At 41.9% G+C, this 18,899-nt stretch overlaps 1 protein-coding gene across 7 annotated transcripts in view; it reads right to left on the minus strand.

Moving 5' to 3' along the window:
- Positions 1-18,899, minus strand: part of LOC132874727 (zinc finger protein 883-like) — a 105,182-nt gene that overhangs the window by 19,003 nt on the left and 67,280 nt on the right. For all 7 annotated transcript variants that reach the window (XM_060911105.1, XM_060911102.1, XM_060911101.1 and 4 more), the window contains one exon: positions 17,755-18,026. In XM_060911105.1, the coding sequence (XP_060767088.1) occupies positions 17,755-17,943 (189 nt within the window). In that variant the 5' untranslated portion in view covers positions 17,944-18,026. The remainder of the gene's footprint in view (positions 1-17,754; positions 18,027-18,899) is intronic.

Below are 18,899 nucleotides of genomic sequence, written 5' to 3' on the forward strand. Positions count from 1 at the left end.
TTATAGATATACACCTCTGTTTCACATTTGTTCTGAACTTTGTTTTAACAAACATATATGAGTTCCTCTCAATTCATAATGACTCTCTCCGATTTGAAAGAACCTCTGAATACAGTCAGGGATAGTTTTGTTTTTGATTTTAAACATAAATTGAGCAATTTTGTAATCCACAAAATCACGAAATTTAAGGCCATTCAAGTTTATAAACAACTGATTGGTTGGTTCACTATAACATACGTTGTGTATGATCCTAATAGCTCTTTTCTGCAATATGAAGGTCGGGTTTGTGATTGTTTTACATGCATTTCCCCAGACCTCCACATAATAAATTATGTATGGAACAAGCAGAGAATTATAAAGTGCGTGCAATGATTTTTGGCTTAGAATGTGTTTAGTTTTATGAAGTATTGCAATAGACTTGGACATTTTTGTTTTTACATGTTTAACTTGACAGGTAGTGAACTAATGTGGCAAGTGTGTGTGGAAGGAGAAATCATGAGACAGAGAGCTCCACTTTTGAATATAAAAACGTGTCATTGCATATCGTACGACGAAATTGGATGCCATCCTACCAGTGCAACATCTGCTTATTAAAAATAAAGAAATAAAATGTCCACATAATATATATTAACAACTCAAAAACTCTAAAAAGACAGACACAAAACATTCACACACTTTTTTTTTTTAAATTGCACGGTCCCTTTAAAACAAGCACTGTTTAGTGCAATTATGGCTCTTGGGTAGAAGCTCTTTTTCGGTCTATAGACCCCTTACACTGACATCACATTTACGTTAGCAACGTTCACTACCGTACCCTATACCTGGGGGACAAGCAAACTTTGTTTACATACTGTTCACATACTGAAGCCAAGCAAAGATGTCAGATGTCCGTTGCTGTTGTCTGAAGAAAACTACAGCTAAAAAAGCTCTACTAACGGATTACTTGGATAATCTTAGTTATAAAGAAGTGAAGGATACATGGAAATTAGAATTTATTAGTGGCTATGATCTGTACAAAATTCCTCAAAACCAATGGAGTGACGGTGCAGATTTGTGGCCTAGTGTTAGCTACATGTTGGAATGTACTTTCCTTTTCCTGAAGAATCCGGACATGGAAGAACAGTTTAAAAAAAATTTAATTAAAAAAAAAAAACGCACACCCCACTACATAAACAAGAAAACCTTTGTGTAAAGAATTTTACCGACATCAGCTTTAGGGAACAGAATGCTGCAAAAGCCTGAGCATTTACTCTCAAAGGACTACTACTTGAACTGTGGGCTAGATGGTATTCCCGGCCCGCCATGTCTCAACAACCTCAAGGACATCAAGTTACAGAGCTATTTGCACTCATTTAAACATTGATATTTATGATTTGTTAAAAAATAAATCTCTGAAGTATTATTTGTAAAATAACGTTATCTTGCTCTAGACTTTCAATGTTGTAAGATTTCATTTTAATTTTATCTAATAGTGGATGGTACAATAATTACAAATGCAAACAGAATCAGCACATTCCAGTTGTAGATCTAGTCATATAGCTAACTATAATCATATAGTTAACTATAATCACCCTTGTAATAATAATTTCAATAAACTGATCATGTTCAGTTCCCTCTTCATTTATTCTCTATTCAAAAGGCACAACTGAGTCACACAGGTTGTTAAGTGTGCAACAGATCAAATCAAATCAAGTTTATTTGTATAGCACTTTTAACAATAAACATTGTCGCAAAGCAGCTTTACAGAATTTGAACGACTTAAAACATGAGCTAATTTTATCCCTAATCTATCCCCAATGAGCAAGCCTGTGGCGACGGTGGCAAGGAAAAACTCCCTCAGACGACATGAGGAAGAAACCTCGAGAGGAACCAGGCTCAAAAGGGAACCCATCCTCATTTGGGCAACAACAGACAGCCTGACTATAATATTAACAGTTTTAACAGGTATAACCCTCAACTGTCCTCATGGGGCCGTCCTTCACAGGAGCGGTGCAATAAAACTCTGACCAGACACAGGGCACCAGGATGGATCAAGCAGTTCCGAGGGGCAGAAGAGGCCAGCATCTCAATCCTAGGATCAACATGTAACTCAGAGGGACAGATTGGGGGGGGGGAGAGAAAGAAAACACAGGTTGTTAGGTATGCCCTAAAAATGACAAGTATTAAATCTGTGTGGTAGGCTCGCAGAGACGAGAGTCTTTACATCAGGCATAACACACAATGGCATGTTAATATGGTAAAAAATATATCATGACCTGCTCTGGCTGGATGCTTGATTGGGTGATGGGAGCACACTCCTCAGCAATGATGAGATGCAGATGGGACCCTTAGGGCTGGCCAAGACAATTCAGTTACATTTCACCGGGTCTGGGACATGCGACAGAATGTCTGACGGCCGATTCCCTGCAGGCTATGACAGCCAGTCGAGGTCTCCACCCTCGCCACCAAAAGATTTCCTGTTGACTCCATGTAACTCAGAGGGACAGATTTGGGGTGGGGGGGAGGGAAAGAAAACACAGGTTGTTAGGTATGCCCAATGTCACCTGAATAAGTAGGAGCAGTATACATATTGCACCGAGTACAAGCAGGGACTCCGGCAACTAACTATGACAGCATAACTAAAAGGGGAGAGCCAGAAGGTAACACAGGCATGAGGGAGCCCCGGGACATAAAGCAGCCAGCCACTACACTGTCAACAAACTCGAGTGAGCAAGCGAGTGGGGACTGACAGCATCCATACATCCCAGTTTACCAAAACACTATGTCTGAGGACCCTCTAGATCTACTCCTTTACCTCATAAACACCATTAACAAAAGGCTTGACTAAACAGATATGTTTTCAGCCTAGACTTAAATGCTGAGACTGTGTCTGATTCCCGAACATTACTTGGAAGGCTGTTCCATAACTGTGGGGCTTTGTAAGAAAAGGCTCTGCCCCCTGATGTAGCCTTCACTATACGAGGTACCAGCAGATAGCCTGCATCTTTTGATCTAAGTAGGCGTGGCGGGTCATAGAGGAGCAGAAGTTCACTCAGGTACTGTGGTGCGAGACAATTTAGTGCTTTAAAGGTCAATAGTAGTATTTTATAATCAATACGAAATTTGATTGGGAGCCAATGCAGTGTGGATAAGACAGGCGTGATGTGGTCATATTTTCTAGTTCTAGTAAGGACTCTTGCTGCTGCATTTTGAACTAACTGGAACTTATTTATGCACTTATTGGAACATCCAGACAGTAAGGCATTACAATAATCCAACCTGGAGGTAACGAAAGCATGGACTAGTTTTTCTGCATCATGCAATGATATTAAATTTCTTATCTTTGCAATATTTCTGAGATGAAAGAAAGCTATCCGGGTGATGTTATCAATGTGAGTTTCGAATGAAAGACTGGGGTCAGTAATCACTCCGAGGTCTTTTACTGCTGCACGTGAAGAAACAGAAAGGCCATCCAGAGTCACTGTGTAATCAGAAAACTTACTTCTAGCTGTATGTGGTCCTAGCACAAGTACTTCAGTCTTGTCAGAGTTAAGCAGAAGGAAATTAATAAGCATCCAGTGTCTAATGTCCTTAACACATTGCTCAATTCTATTAAGCTGGTGTCTCTCATCAGGTTTTGCAGAGACATACAACTGTGTGTCATCAGCATAACAGTGGAAACTAATACAATGTTTATGAATAATATCGCCCAGAGGTAACATATGTAGAGAAAAAAGCAGTGGACTCAAGACAGAATCTTGTGGAACACCAAACTTTACCTCGGTACGTCTAGAAATATCACCATTTATATCAACATACTGATAACGATCAGTTAGATAAGACCTGAGCCAGGAGAGGGCCATTCCCTTAACTCCCACAACATTTTCTAGTCTATCCAGAAGAATGGAATGATCAATGGTATCAAATGCTGCACTAAGGTCAAGCAACACAAGTAGCGAGACACAGCCCTGATCAGACGCCAACAGTAGGTCATTTACTACTTTAACCAGTGCTGTCTGTGTGCTATGATGAGGTCTAAATCCTGACTGATACATTTCATGGATGTTATTCCTATGTAAATATGAGCATAACTGCTGTGCCACAGCTTTTTCAAGGATCTTGGAGATAAAGGGGAGGTTTGATATTGGCCAATAATTGGACAGCTGACAGGGATCAAGGTCAGGTTTTTTAATCAGGGATTTGATAACTGCTAGTTTAAAGGATTTGGGTACATAGCCAATCATAAGAGAAGAATTTATTATTTTTAGAAGCGGTTCAATTACTCCAGGCATTATCTGTTTGAATAGATGTGTCAGTAAGGGATCTAGTACGCAAGTTGAGGCTTTTGATGTAGAGATTAATGAAAGTAATTCAGTTTCTTTTAGGGGAGTAAAACATTCTAACTGATGATCTGATACAGTTATATTGTTAACTACAAGGTCACTTTAATTGTCTAACCTTAAATTAGTAGCTTGAATTTTTTGTCGGATATTCTCAATTTTGTCATTAAAAAAATTCATGAAGTCGTTGCTACTACATACTGCAGGTGTGCATGTGTTGATAGTGGACTTATTCCTGGTTAATTTTGCTACAGTATTAAATAGGAATCTAGGATTATTTTTGTTATCTTCTATTAGGGAGGAGAAATATGTTGATCTTGCAGCACTAAGAGCTTTTCTATACTTCAGGAAGCTCTCCTTCCAAGCTAATTTGAACACTACCAATTTTGTTTGACGCCATTTACGTTCCAATTTTCGAGTGGTCTGTTTTAATGTGCGAGTGTCATCATTATACCAGGGTGCTAATTTTTTTTGTCTCTGACCATTTTCCTTTTTAGAGAAGCTACATAATCTAAAGTATAGCGGAATGTTGACTCTAAGCATTCAGTTGCCTGATCAAGTTCTGCAGGGGCTGACAGTGACCCAATCAAAGTTGACAGCTCTGGGAGATCATTTATAAAGCTCTGTGCAGTAGTTGACGTGAAAGTACGTTTAATACAGTAGCATAGTGAGGTGCATATATTATTACTCAGACATCTCTTGAATGAGATGAGACAATGATCTGAGATAACTTCAGACTGTGGAAGTATGACTATATTATCTACATTTAATCTGAATGTTAGTATTAGATCAAGGGTGTGACCACCATTATGGGTCGGTCCTATGACATTCTGCTTAATCCCGACTGAGTCTAAGATGGACACAAACGCTGTTTTTAAAGGGTCTTCTGGGTTATCGAAGTGAATATTAAAATCTCCGACAACTAAAGCTTTGTCTAAGGAAATAACCAGATCTGAGATAAAATCTGCAAATTCAGAAAGAAACTCAGAATATGGCCCTGGGGGCCTGTAAATAATAAGCAATAGACTTAACTGGGTAGACTTATTTTTCGAGGCTACATATATTACATGAGTATGAAGAACTTCAAATGTATTAAATTTATAACCAGGTTTTTGTGTTACACCTAGATAATCGTTATAAATAACCGCGACGCCTCCTCCTCTGCCAGTTAGACGAGGCTGGTGTATATAACTGTATCCAGGAGGACTCGCTTCATTTAATGCTATATATTCATTTGGCTTTAAACACAGTACATTAAACTCCTGATCAGTAATGAGTTCATTAACCATTAGCGCTTTAGATGTAAGAGATCTAATATTTAATAGCCCCACCTTTAGATCAAAGGTGCTGGCAGCAGCTGTACAGTCAGTATGATCTAATTTTATATTGATTAGGTTACTGGAACAAACTCTCTGAAAATTTCTACCTTTTTGTTGAGCTCGGGGAACAGACACAGTCTCGATGTAGTGGGCCCTGAGTGACGACTCTGTGCAGCTAGCAGACAGTCGGTTTAGCCTGTTCGTCTGCTCCCTGGCCTTGGCGCTGGATTGTCAGAAATTAACTAGGCCTATTCTGAGACTATGACCTATGCTGCAGGAAATGAGAGCAGCACCTTCCCGAGTGGGATGGATACCGTCCCGCCCTAACAGGCCAGCAGTGCCCTCAAAATTAGCCCAATTATCTATAAAGCCCACACTGTTTTCAGAGCACCACCTGGACAGCCAGCAGTTCAGTGACCATAACCTCCTGTAAGCTACATCGCCAGGCCGCATTGGGATGGGGCCAGAGCATACTACAGCATCAGACATCACCTTCGGTAATTTAAACACCTCTACAAAGTTACTCTTAGGCCAAATCCCATTTCACCCCTTGGACCAACCCCTTAGCCCTTCCCCTCCATTTTGCGCGTTCACGTGAAGGGGTAGGGGTATCCCAATCCCAGTTAACGCGGAGGGGTAGGGGAAGGCGTAGGGCTTCTGTACCCCTCCAAACGGAGATTTTCCTGGAGCAGACTCCGAACGAAGGGGTTTGAGTGATTTCCCACAATGCCATGCGGATTTCAGCGAGATTTCATGCGGATTTCAGAAAGATGGCGGTTCCCGCGGCGAAAGATTGTCATAAATGTATTTTCTCCATTATTTACGTGTTTTAAGTTGTTATCCAGAGGAAACACGCCGCTTGATTCGCTTTCGAGCTGAGAATGAGCAGCGATTTCTGAAATCCAAGCTGCTGCTAAAAAGCTTTGGGAGTGAGTATTGTTTTCGGTTGCTTTACTGCGTACGTTTTGTTCTGTTATTCTCGCTTTTATTGTTTACATGAGTGTTCTGACACCTCATTCTGTCGGATGTGGTGCACGAAGCGCCAAAGATATCCCATTCAGTGGTGTTAGTTAACAAATCACACCCTGCCAGCAGAGATTTCTGCCTCTGCCTCTGACTGTAGCGGCTGGTCGCAGCCAATGACGCGTCGCGTTTTGCTAACGTAAACGCTGACGGAGGTACGCGATGACGTATGCGATCGTTGAAGGGCTATCCCAATACGTAAGGGTTGAATTTCAAGCCCTATCCCTTGTAGCTCAGTTTCAAGGGGAAGGGCCAAGGGGAAGGCGGAGGGGAAGGCGGAGGGGTAGGGGTAGAAATTAGAATTGGGATTGGGCCTTAGTAACCTCAGACTGACGAAGGCGTATATCATTAGCTCCTGCATGGATAACTATCTTTGAGAACCTGTGCTTGCCTAGGACCTGCTATGTCCGGCACCCTGGCTCCCGGTATACACCTGACTAAAGCTGCTGGTGCCCCAAAGGCTGAGCTAATTTCACGTGCCGTATGATAGAGTCCCCTATAACCAGAGCTCTTTCAGGTTTCTCAGCGGGTGCATCACTAAGGAGAGCAAACCTGTTCGACACGTGACGCGGAGAGGAGTGGTGCTCCCGTGGGCGAGCCTCAGCGGTAGCTTTGGCTCTACGCTTATGCTGCCGAGCCGTCACCCATTCGCCCCGCTGTAAGGGCTCTAATGCCAGAGTTGGGGGATTGCTAACTCCACCTAGGGCGTCCAGACTTTCCCTAACAGAAACTACACTGTTCTCACGCTCACTAACCTGCTCTAAAGCCTGGACACGCGCTTCTAGCACTGTTATCTTCTCCGTCAGAGAGCTAACTAATCTGCACTTATCACAAGTAAAGCTAATAAAGCTATCGCTAGCGACGGAGGAAGAATGACTAAACATCCTGCACTCAGCACACTGAACAGGCTGAAGGTGTGCCATGATGAAAAGATTCACGTACCTTAAATGAAGATCTGTTGATATTAAAGCAGATCAGATGTGGATGGCCTCCGCTTGTGGTCTTTACACAGGAGGAGAGAAAAAGAAAGCTTCCGGTCTCGGCGTTCTTCCAAAAAAAGAAAGAGAAAAAAACGGGAAAAAAAAACCGGAAAAAGGAAAGCGAAAAGTACAAAAATGAAAGCGACAGTACAATAAAAATGAAGAGGATACTGGAAATTTATTTGTAGAAAAAAGTTAAAAAAGGATTAGTAATTAACGCCGGCACTCGCGGGAAAAAAGGACTCGGCGCGAACAACTCAGGAAGCAGGAAGTGCGTAAACCAGGAAGTCCTGGTTTCTACCTTTTAACAGACAGTAACAATTTTATCTAAAAAAGTTTTTCCTGCCTTATTTCCATTTCACATGCCTGCAGCTGTTGTAATGTTCAGTGCGTTTGTGTAGAACTCTCTCAAACTGTAGGTTCATTACTACACTCTGGCTAGACCCCGAAGCCGTTTGTTTTCAGGATAATGGCTGGCTGATGAAATTATTGGCTGGCTAGCTGACTCAGCCAAAACCTTAATGGCTGCTGCAGCCACCAAAATGTTTATGGCTACAAATGGCTGATACTGGACGTCACTGTGTGGCATATATCCGGGCGAACGGATCAAACAAATGGGGGGAATAAATAGCAAATTACCACAGGTCCCCTGGTCTCTTACTTCATTGTAAATATAAATCTAGCAAGATTGTAGTTCAATGCTAATAATAAGCTAATCTGGATTGTTCGAGAAAGGCATCTAGCTATCTACTCTCACTAGCAATGACCAGTGAAGGACTGGCAGCTATCTTACTATGATGAAAGTAGAGTGGTGGAGTACTTTTTTTTTTTTTTTAATCAATCTCGAAGTATGTGAATAGGGTTGCCACATCTGAGTTGTAAAAAACCGGGACACATCGGTCGGCGGCCGCGCCTGCGCGCACGTACGAGCGCGGGGGTTGAGGGCTGCGGACACGCACATCTACAATGCCTTATGCCTTATGTGAATGTTCACGTTTAAAAATAAAACAGTTCAACTGGTGCAGTTAGGCGTTTAGTTAAAATTCATTTTGTCTTCTTAACCCTTAAATGGGCACTGCCACAAATATTATTACAAAAAATAATTTCATATAGGAATGATCTTATTTGGACGCCAATATTTTTTTTAACAATATTTTTTTTTCTTTTTGACAGGTACCGGATCTTCTACTTCATTCTGTCCGACTCCCTCATCGTCTGTCTCTCCTCCCATTCCGTTTCCAAATCAAAATAATACAAATATAATCAATATAATTTCTCTCAGTCTGCTTCGTTGTTGTTTTAGCCTTTTCTCTGGAGAACTGAACTTTAAAAGTTAGACTACCGTATCATACCAAATAGCCCTAATCCTTTGTTTTAATCACAAGAGAGAGGTGCTATGTTATTGGGACAACTGATTTATTCATTTCTCACACCAGTGTTCAGGCATTCTTTTTTGATATATTTAATGATTTATTTAATGATTAATTTATTGATGAAATTGGCCCAGGCTTTAGAACCAGCCTTTATCAGAATCAGAACATAGGAAGTAGACAGCCAGCCTACTCGCGCACCGACCAAGGGAACTCTCACCTATTGTTTGGTATTACGGTATTCCAGTATCTTTGATTTCGCGCGGCCGCCGTTGTATTAACCACGATCACCTAGCAACGGCGACTGGCTGCGTGCGCAAACATTCGGTGAGGCCACACAAGTAGCTGCCTACAATATGCCCGCTTACGTGAAAACTATTAATATGTTAAGTGGCTGCGAGAAACATTAATGATTTGTGTTTATTTCAATGGGGGATAATGTGAGGAAGTAAAAAACCAGGACAAAACGTGTCCCGGGAAGGTTATTCCATTTTCCTGGACATTTTCCATTTTCCACAAAAAAACCGGGACAATCCCGGAAAAACCTGGACGTGCAAACAAAAAAATACCTTTACACTTTCCCTCAGCAGCGGCAAAGAATGCAGCCATCTCGTCGATATCGGAGTCGATTGATGCTCTGGGTGGGTTCCCGGGTTCCCCAGTGTATCGTGGTAACGGTGTGAGGGGCGGGAAGCCAGACAGGTAGTCACAACGGCAAGCTTGTGGTGGCTCTCTGTGCTGTGATATCAGTTCTAAATCTCTACAGTGTATGCCTATACGTCTCTATTGTGTTACTACTAGTGTGTACAGTTGATCATGTTTGTGTCACTTTTCTTGTAGCTCATGATGTGGATAAACCCATTATTTGATGTACACAATTCTTAGTGGCTCAGCCAAATTTTATTAGATAGCGGCTCAAATTGGCTTACAAAATTATTGGCTGGCGGCGGCTCAAATTCTAAATGGCGGTTTTAGCGGCGCCTGGCGGCGGCTTCGGGGTCTAACTCTGGCTCCAGGTTGACATTTTGCACAGGACTGAGTTCCTCTGATAACAGAAGCAAAGCTTCAGCGCTTTTTGCTCTTAATCTTTTCTGTTCTTTCAGGATGCATCAGGAGCATGTCGCTCCTTGTTGGGATTTTTAACAAATTATGTCAGCATTGTTTGTTTGGTGCCCAATCTGGGTTTTCCATGTCGAATGAGAAAGTTGGTTTATCTGGAAGAAAATCATTTGATTTTGTCTGAACACTTTCATGAAGAAGCTAATTCAAATGTGAGCAGAAATAAAAGGAGATTCTTAAACAAACTCTTCCATACTCTGTTGCGCCTGTCTATGTTTTAAAAAACAGATTTTAAATAGTCGCAAATTTCTCTGGAGTTTTCAGGGTTAGCTCCTCTCGCTGTATTCTCTTTAACCACTCATTTCTTCATTGTTCTTGAAGCATTTGCTTCTCTTTGTTAACATTTTTCTTCATAGCAGGGAAATGGTAATATCTTATCTATTCCTCGATTTAAATGATTGGAACAACCAAAAACAGCGCAAAAATGAACCATATTTAAGACTGGTTAAGCCTTGCTTACACGAAAACTGGTGTCTTTTCACCTGGGGGTCAATTATCACATGATGCGTAACGTCATGTGCAAGGGGTCTATTTGTCCATTTCTTAATTGACCTGAACTGCCTGCCCAAGGGCAGCAGTTCAAACAGAGAATTTCTGGGGTGGGACGGACCTTATAATATACTGAGGGTTCTTTTGAGGCAGCAGAAACTGTAAAGCTCTTCCAGGCAGGGAAGCGGGCATCCGATGATCTTTTGGGTGGTGGCGACAATCCTCTGGAGAACTTTTCTCTCTGCTCCTGTGCAGCTGACAAACCACACACTGATTCAGTCTGTAAGTATGTTCTCTATGGAGCAACAATAGAAGGACACAAGCAGTTTCTGAGGGAGGTCGTTCATCCTGAGGATCATCAAGAAGTAAAGTCTCTGCTGTGCGTTCTTTATCACTGTGTGGCATTAGAGCTCCAGGTCAGGTCCTCCTCTACGTGCACCCCAAGGAACCAGAAGTCCAGGATCCTCTCCACACATTGCGCACTGATGAGAATAGGCTGAAAGTCCGTTTTCTTTTTCCTGAAGTCTATGATCAGATCCTTGGTTTTGGTGGTTGAGGTCCAGGTTTGTTGTCTCAGCACCACCCAGACAGCTATTCCACCTTGTGCTGATAAGCAGACTCCTTCCCCCCAGAGATGAGCCCCACTATGGTAGTATCATCCGCAAATATGATGCCATTACGGGAGCAAGCAGGGTGCAGTTGTAAGTGCAGAAGAACTACTTTTTTAATCCTAGAAAAAGCCATGACACAGCAGTTATGCTCATATTTACATAGGAATAACATCCATGAAATGTATCAGTCAGGATTTAGACCTCATCAGAGCAAAGAGACAGCTCTGGTTAAAGGAGTAAACAACCTAGTGTTGGTGTCTGATCAGGGCTGTGTCTCGCTGCTTGTGTTGCTTGACCTTAGTTCAGCATTTGATACCATTGATCATTCCATTCTTCTGGATAGACTAGAAAATGTTGTGGGAGTTAAGGGAACGGCCCTCTCCTGGCTCAGCTCTTATTTAACTGATCACCATCAGTGTGCTGATGTAAATGGTGATTTTTCTAGACATACTGAGGCAAAAGTTTGGTGTTCCACAAGGTTCTGTCTTGGGTCCACTGCATTTTTCTTTTATATATATATATATATATATATATATATATATATACACACACACACACACACACACACGATTCCAAAAAAGTTGGGACAAAGTACAAATTGTAAATAAAAATGGAATGCAATAATTTACAAATCTCAAAAACTGATATTGTATTCAAAATAGAACATAGACAACATATCAAATGTCAAAAGTGAGACATTTTGAAATTTCATGCCAAATATTGGCTCATTTGAAATTTCATGACAGCAACACATCTCAAAAAAGTTGGGACAGGAGCAATAAGAGGCTGGAAAAGTTAAAAGGTACAAAAAAGGAACAGCTGAAGGACCAAATTGCAACTCATTAGGTCAAGTGGCAATAGGTCATTAACATGACTGGGTATAAAAAGAGCATCTTGGAGTGGCAGCGGCTCTCAGAAGTAAAGATGGGAAGAGGATCACCAATCCCCCCCCCAATTCTGCGCTGACAATTAGTGGAGCAATATCAGAAAGGAGTTTGACAGTGTAAAATAGCAAGGAGTTTGAACATATCATCTACAGTGCATATCATCAAAAGATTCAGAGAATCTGGAAGAATCTCTGTGCGTAAGGGTCAAGGCCGGAAAACCATACTGGGTGCCCATGATCTTCGGGCCCTTAAACGGCACTGCATCACATACAGGCATGCTTCTGTATTGGAAATCACAAAATGGGCTCAGGAATATTTCCAGAGAACATTCTGTGGACGCAATTCACCGTGCCATCTGCCGTTGCCAGCTAAAACTCTAGTTCAAAGAAGCAGCCGTATCTAAACATGATCCCGAAGCGCAGACGTCTTCTCTGGGCCAAGGTTCATTTAAAATGGACTGTGGCAAAGTGGAAAACTGTTCTGTGGTCAGACGAATCAAAATTTGAAATTCTTTATGGAAATCAGGGACGCCGTGTCATTCGGACTAAAGAGAAGAAGGACGACCCAAGTTACCGGCGCTCAGTTCAGAAGCCTGCATCTCTGATGGTATGGGGTTGCATTAGCACGTGTGGCATGGGCAGTTTACACATCTGGAAAGACACCATTAATGCTGAAAGGTATATCCAGGTTCTAGAGCAACATATGCTCCCATCCAGACGACGTCTCTTTCAGGGAAGACCTTGCATTTTCCAACATGACAATGCCAAACCACATACTGCATCAATTACAGCATCATGGCTGCATAGAAGAAGGGTCCAGGTACTGAACTGGCCAGCCTGCAGTCCAGATCTTTCACCCATAGAAAACATTTGGCGTATTATAAAACAGAAGTTATGCCAAAAAAGACCTAAGACAGTTGAGCAACTCGAATCCTACATAAGACAAGAATGGGTTAACATTCCTATCCCTAAACTTGAGCAACTTGTCTCCAAAGTCCCCAGACGTTTACAGACTGTTGTAAAGAGAAAAGGGGATGTCTCACAGCAGTAAACATGGCCTTGTCCCAACTTTTTTGAGATGTGTTGTTGTCATGAAATTTAAAAATCACCTAGTTTTTCTCTTTAAATGACACATTTTCTCAATTTAAACATTTAATATGTCATCTATGTTCTATTCTGAATAAAATATGGAATTTTGAAACTTCCACATCATTGCATTCCGTCTTTATTTACAATTTGTACTTTGTCCCAACTTTTTTGGAATCTGGGTGATATTATACACACACACACACACACACACATATATATGTATATTACTTCTGGGTGATATTATTCATAAACATATTAGTTTCCACTGTTATGCTGATGACACACAGTTGTATGTTTCTACAAAACCTGATGAAAGACACCAGCTTAATAGAACTGAGAAATGTGTAAAGGACATTAGACACTGGATGCTTATTAACTTCCTTCTGCTTCACTCTGACAAGACTGAAGTACTTGTACTAGGACCACATACAGCTAGAAGTAAGTTTTCTGATTACACAGTAACTCTGGATGGCCTTTCTGTTTCTTTACGTGCAGCAGTAAAAGACCTCGAGGTGATTATTGACCCCGGACTTTCATTCGAAACTCACATCAATAGCATTACCCGGTTAGCTTTCTTTCATCTCAGAAATATTTCTAAGAGAAAAAAATTCAATGTCACTGCACGACGCAGAAAAATTAGTTCATGCTTTTGTTACCTCCAGGTTGGATTACTGTAATGGCTTACTGTCTGGATGTTCCAATAAGTGCATAAACAAGCTCCAGTTAGTTCAAAATGCAGCAGCAAGAGTCCTTACTAGAACTAGAAAATATGACCCCATCACCCCTGTCTTATCCACACTGCATTGGCTCCCAGTCAAATTTCACACTGATTGTAAAATACCATTATTGACCTTGAAAGCACTGAATGGTCTCGCACCACAGTACCCGAGTGAACTTCTGGTCCTCTATGACCCACCACGTCTACTTAGATCAAAAGGTGCAGGCTATCTGCTGGTACCTCCCATAGTGAAGGCTACATCAGGGGGCAGAACCTTTTCTTACAAAGCCCCACAGTTATGGAACAGCCTTCCAAGCAGTGTTTGGGAATCAGAAACAGTCCATGTTTCTCCCATCAGTGTGCTCCCATCACCCAATCAAGCATCCAGCCAGAGCAGGCCATGATATTTTTTAACCATATTAGCATGCCATAGTTGTGTATTATGCCTGATGTCAAGACTCTCATCTCTGCGAGCCTACCACACAGATTTAATACTTGTGTCATTTTTAGGGCATACCTAACAACCTGTGTTTTTTCTCTCTCTCTCTCTCTCTCTCTCTCCCCCCATCTGTCCCTCTGAGTTACATGTTGGTCCTGGGATTGAGATGCTGGCCTCTTCTGCCCCTCGGAACTGCTTGATCCATCCTGGTGCCCTGGTGTCTGGTCGGAGTTTTATCGCATCGCTCCTGTGAAGGACGGCCCCATGAGGACAGTTGAGGGTTATACCTGGAGGATGCTCTGGACTCTTACAGTAATGCTTTTATGGCTGAGGACTACAGTTGACTTGCTAACTTTAGGACTGCAGTTGTCATGAGCAGTTTTGCACTCAAGTTTCCATCAATGAAGAGTTATAACATCAACGAAATTGTCATGTTAAAACTGTTAATGTTATAGTCATGCTGTCTGTTGTTGCCCAAATGAGGATGGGTTCCCTTTTGAGTCTGGTTCCTCTCGAGGTTTCTTCCTCATGTCATTTGAGGGAGTTTTTCCTTGCCACTGTCGCCACAGGCTTGCTCATTGGGGATAGATTAGGGACAAAATTAGCTCATGTTTTAAGCCGTTCAAATTCTGTAAAGCTGCTTTGTGACAATGTTTATTGTTAAAAGCGCTATACAAATAAACTTGACATGTTTAAGTCTAGGCTGAACGCATATCTGCGTAGCCAAGCCTTTTGTTAAGTGTGTTTATGAGGGAAAAGAGTAGATCTGGAGGGTCCTCAGACAGTGTTTTGGCAAACTGGAATGTATGGATGCTGTCAGTCCCCCACTCGCTTGCTCGCTCAAGTTTGTTGATCCTGTAGTGGCTGCTGCTTTATGTCCTGGGGCTCCCTCATGTCTGTGTTACCTTCTGGCTCACCCCTTTTAGTTATGCTGTCATAGTTAGTTTTGCCAGAGTCCCAAGCAGGGACTCAGTGCAAAATGTATACTGTTCCTACTCATCAGGTGACATTGGGCATACCCAACACCCTGTGTTTTCTCTCTTTCTCTCCCCCTCCCCCCATCTGTCCCTCTGAGTTACATGGCAATCCTGACCTCTTCTGCTCCTCAGACCTGCCTGATCCATTCTGATGCCCTACATCTGGTTGGAGTCTCATCACACCACTCCTGTGGAGGATGGCCCCATATGGACAGTTGAAAGTCACACTTGGAAGATGCTCTGGACACTTACAGTAATGCTTTTATGGCTGAGGACTACAGCTAACTTGCCAACTTTAGGACTGCAGTTGTCATGAACAGTTCTGCACTCAAGTTTCCATCAATGAAGAGTTAGAACATCAAGAAAACTGACTTCATGTTAAAAATGTTATAATCACATTGTCTCTTATCACCCAAATGAGGATGGATTCCCTTTTGAGTCTGGTTCTTCTCGAGGTTTCTTTCTCATGTCATCTGAGGGAGTTTTTCCTTGCCACAGGTTTGCTCATTAGGGATAGAATTAGCTCATGTTTTAAGTCGTTCAAATTCTGTAAAACTGCTTTGCAACAATGTCTATTGTTAAAAGCACTATAAAAATAAACTTGACTAGAGGGTGAAGAGAGGGGAGCCATTGCTGAGGCGATGTGGGGGCCTTCTCTCACCCTCTGTGAGCGATCAGACAGGAAGTCCTTTATCCAGAGGCAGATGGATTAAGACAGTCCTAGGTCTGTCAGGTTGGACACCAGTCTGTAAGGGAGAATGGTGTTGAATGCTGAGCTAAAGTCCACAAAGAACAGCCTAGCATAGCTCTCCTGCTGCTCAAGGTGACTGAGGGCAGTGTGGAGAGTTGTACGGTAGCTATGGTGTCCTCTGTAGACCCGTTAGCTCTATAAGCATACTGGTATCTAACATAGGTGGGGGACTTGAGATGATGCAAGTCTGAACCAGTTGCTCAAAGTGCTTCATGATGACGGGAGTAAGTGCCACTGGACAGTGGTCATTCAGGCTGCTAATGGTCTTTTTTTGGCAATGGAAGATGGTCGAGGACTTCAGGCAGGGTTGGATGGTGGACTGGGATAGGGACTGATTGACTTATGTGACATCCTATGCTCTGTGCATAACATGGTTCTAGATGTTTTATTTTACTACAAGATACAGGCCCATCAGAAATACTGGACAGAGGTGGTCAATTACTGCAGGAGTCTTGGTCAAGGTGGCTCATTGCTATTTAGCCCCTAATGTTCTCCAAGCTTAAACATTAACAGCCCCATGAGCCTTTGCACTCTGGCAAGGCTCCGTGGAACTGGCAACAACTAAAGCGACTGCCTTTTCTGGTCGCTACAATAGTAATCCTCCTCCCTGGACCCAAATTTATTTTCAAAATGGGATTAAAGGCCATTTAGATTTAAAAAAAAATGTAAAAGTTAAAAGTGACTACCTACAAACATTTTTAATGAAAAAGTACAGTCGTTGTATTTTAAAAAATCTTATTTCATGAGCCTGCATAAAAATGCATGGTGTTGCTCAAAATTCCACAGCACACTTCACTTTGTCTCACAGCACACTGGGTATATACTGTACATATCTAAATCAACCCTCACTGAACCGATGTTCAAATTATATTTTGTCTGCATTTGTGAATTCACGGAAATGAAACGTCGTCACACCAACCGCAGACCCCAGCATCAACCCAACTCGCATAGGTGGCAAATTTTGTGGCATCGAAAACCATTGGCTCGTTGGTGTGGTAACAAGTTTTATATTAACTTTAGCATTAATTATAGTTAACAGTATCTGTTCAAATCCTGTAGCGTCATGCTTCTCTGTTTATCCTCGACACTGAGAAAAGAAACAAACTAAGTGTAAATGAAGTGCGTGCGTGCATGCGTGAGAGAGAGAGAGAGAGAGAGAGAGAGAGAGAGAGAGAGAGAGAGAAGCTACCATGTTGTGCATGCAGCAGTGTCAAGGAAAACTTGGTACAGTTTTTCTCAACTGCACTTGGGAAAACAGACTATAATGGAATGTTGTTGAAGATGACGACTAATATTTTGTGTAATACAGGAAGCTGACCATGTTTAGGAGTCGTTATGGGAGGACCTATGTTGGTGACTACCTGGGCTTGTGATTTTATGGGACTTTCATGAATAATTATACAATAAAGAAATATTTGCTTGAGCATTACTTTATTTACTTGAGCACTGAGGTGTTACTAGTATTTTTATTAACAGCTAAGTTCCACCACACTGGCTAAAAGAACCGATGTTGGACTGGATTGTGCTCAAACTTACGATTTACACCACTACTCCACATATCTGCGAAAAGAAATTGATATTAATTGGAGCTACCTTCATCTAGTCATCATATTTTGTTACATAAAAATATACAATCTTTATAATAAAATTTATGACAAACTCACAACTGAGGAGTCTCCACTGTTCTTGGCTTCCTCTCGGTTCACCAGCTCTCCCTGGCAGGGGCCGAAGTGTGCACCTACTGGAACAGTCTCCCCCTTATTAAACACTCCCAGGCCTGCATCGGGAATACTGGACTTCTGGATTTCTAGCCCAGGAGGAAGTGTTTGTCTGGCTCGGTCAGGGACTCCCATGGGAACAGGAGTATCGGGGATGAAGAGGGGTGGTCCATGAACCTCACATTTGTTGAGGAAGAAGGATTTGCAAACTTCACAGTCTGGGAGCAGAGAAAATACAACAGGAAGAAATGAGGCTCAAATGTGTGTGCAATCTGTGTGTGTCTATCCAAGACCATATACGGTACATTAGTACTGTATAAAGATTATCCTAAGAAAGCTTGCCAGTAAGGTTCACTGAGCATCTGGTTGAGACTAGAGGTGTCCACCAGGACTGGGATCAAACAGGACACAACAAGGTACCAGTATTGGCAAAAAATATGGAAACACCTACCAAAATGACAAAACAACACAATTTGGCCTTTTGTTCTCAAGTTCTCTTAATAAACTAAACATTTTCATCATAACAAACAAATGTTACAAGTAACCAGAGTAAATCATTCTAAAATATTATCAATATTTGGTATGGAACCCCTTGACACTGAAGTGCACTGACACGATCAGGCATGCCATCATAAAGTTTATGAATAAAATCAAGTGGAATTGATCTCCATATGTCTTGCAACACTTCCCAGAGCTGTTGCAGGTTTGAAGGAGCCCTTTTCACCTTCTCTCGCTCCATGTAGTTCCAGACTTGCTCAATTATATTCATGTCAGGACTTTGGGCTGGCCAATCAAGAATTGTCAAGCTGACATCTTGTTCTTTGTTTTGTAAATACTGTTTAACCATCCTGGCTGTGTGTTTTGGGTCATTATCTTGCTGGAAGATAAAGTTGTTGCCAAGGAGAGCTCTTCCAGAAGGCATAGCATGATGGATAAGGATTTGTCTGTACTTGTCAGCAGTGAGGGTCCCATCTATTTTGTAGAGATGACCAACTCCATTGTAGGTGATGGCTCCCCATACTTGCAGGACCCCTCCGCCATGTTTTACTGTGGGTGAAATACAGTTTGCCTTGTATCTTTCTCCCTTTCTG

Source organism: Neoarius graeffei, chromosome 27 (assembly GCF_027579695.1).
Source record: "Neoarius graeffei isolate fNeoGra1 chromosome 27, fNeoGra1.pri, whole genome shotgun sequence".
Lineage (NCBI taxonomy): Eukaryota > Metazoa > Chordata > Actinopteri > Siluriformes > Ariidae > Neoarius > Neoarius graeffei.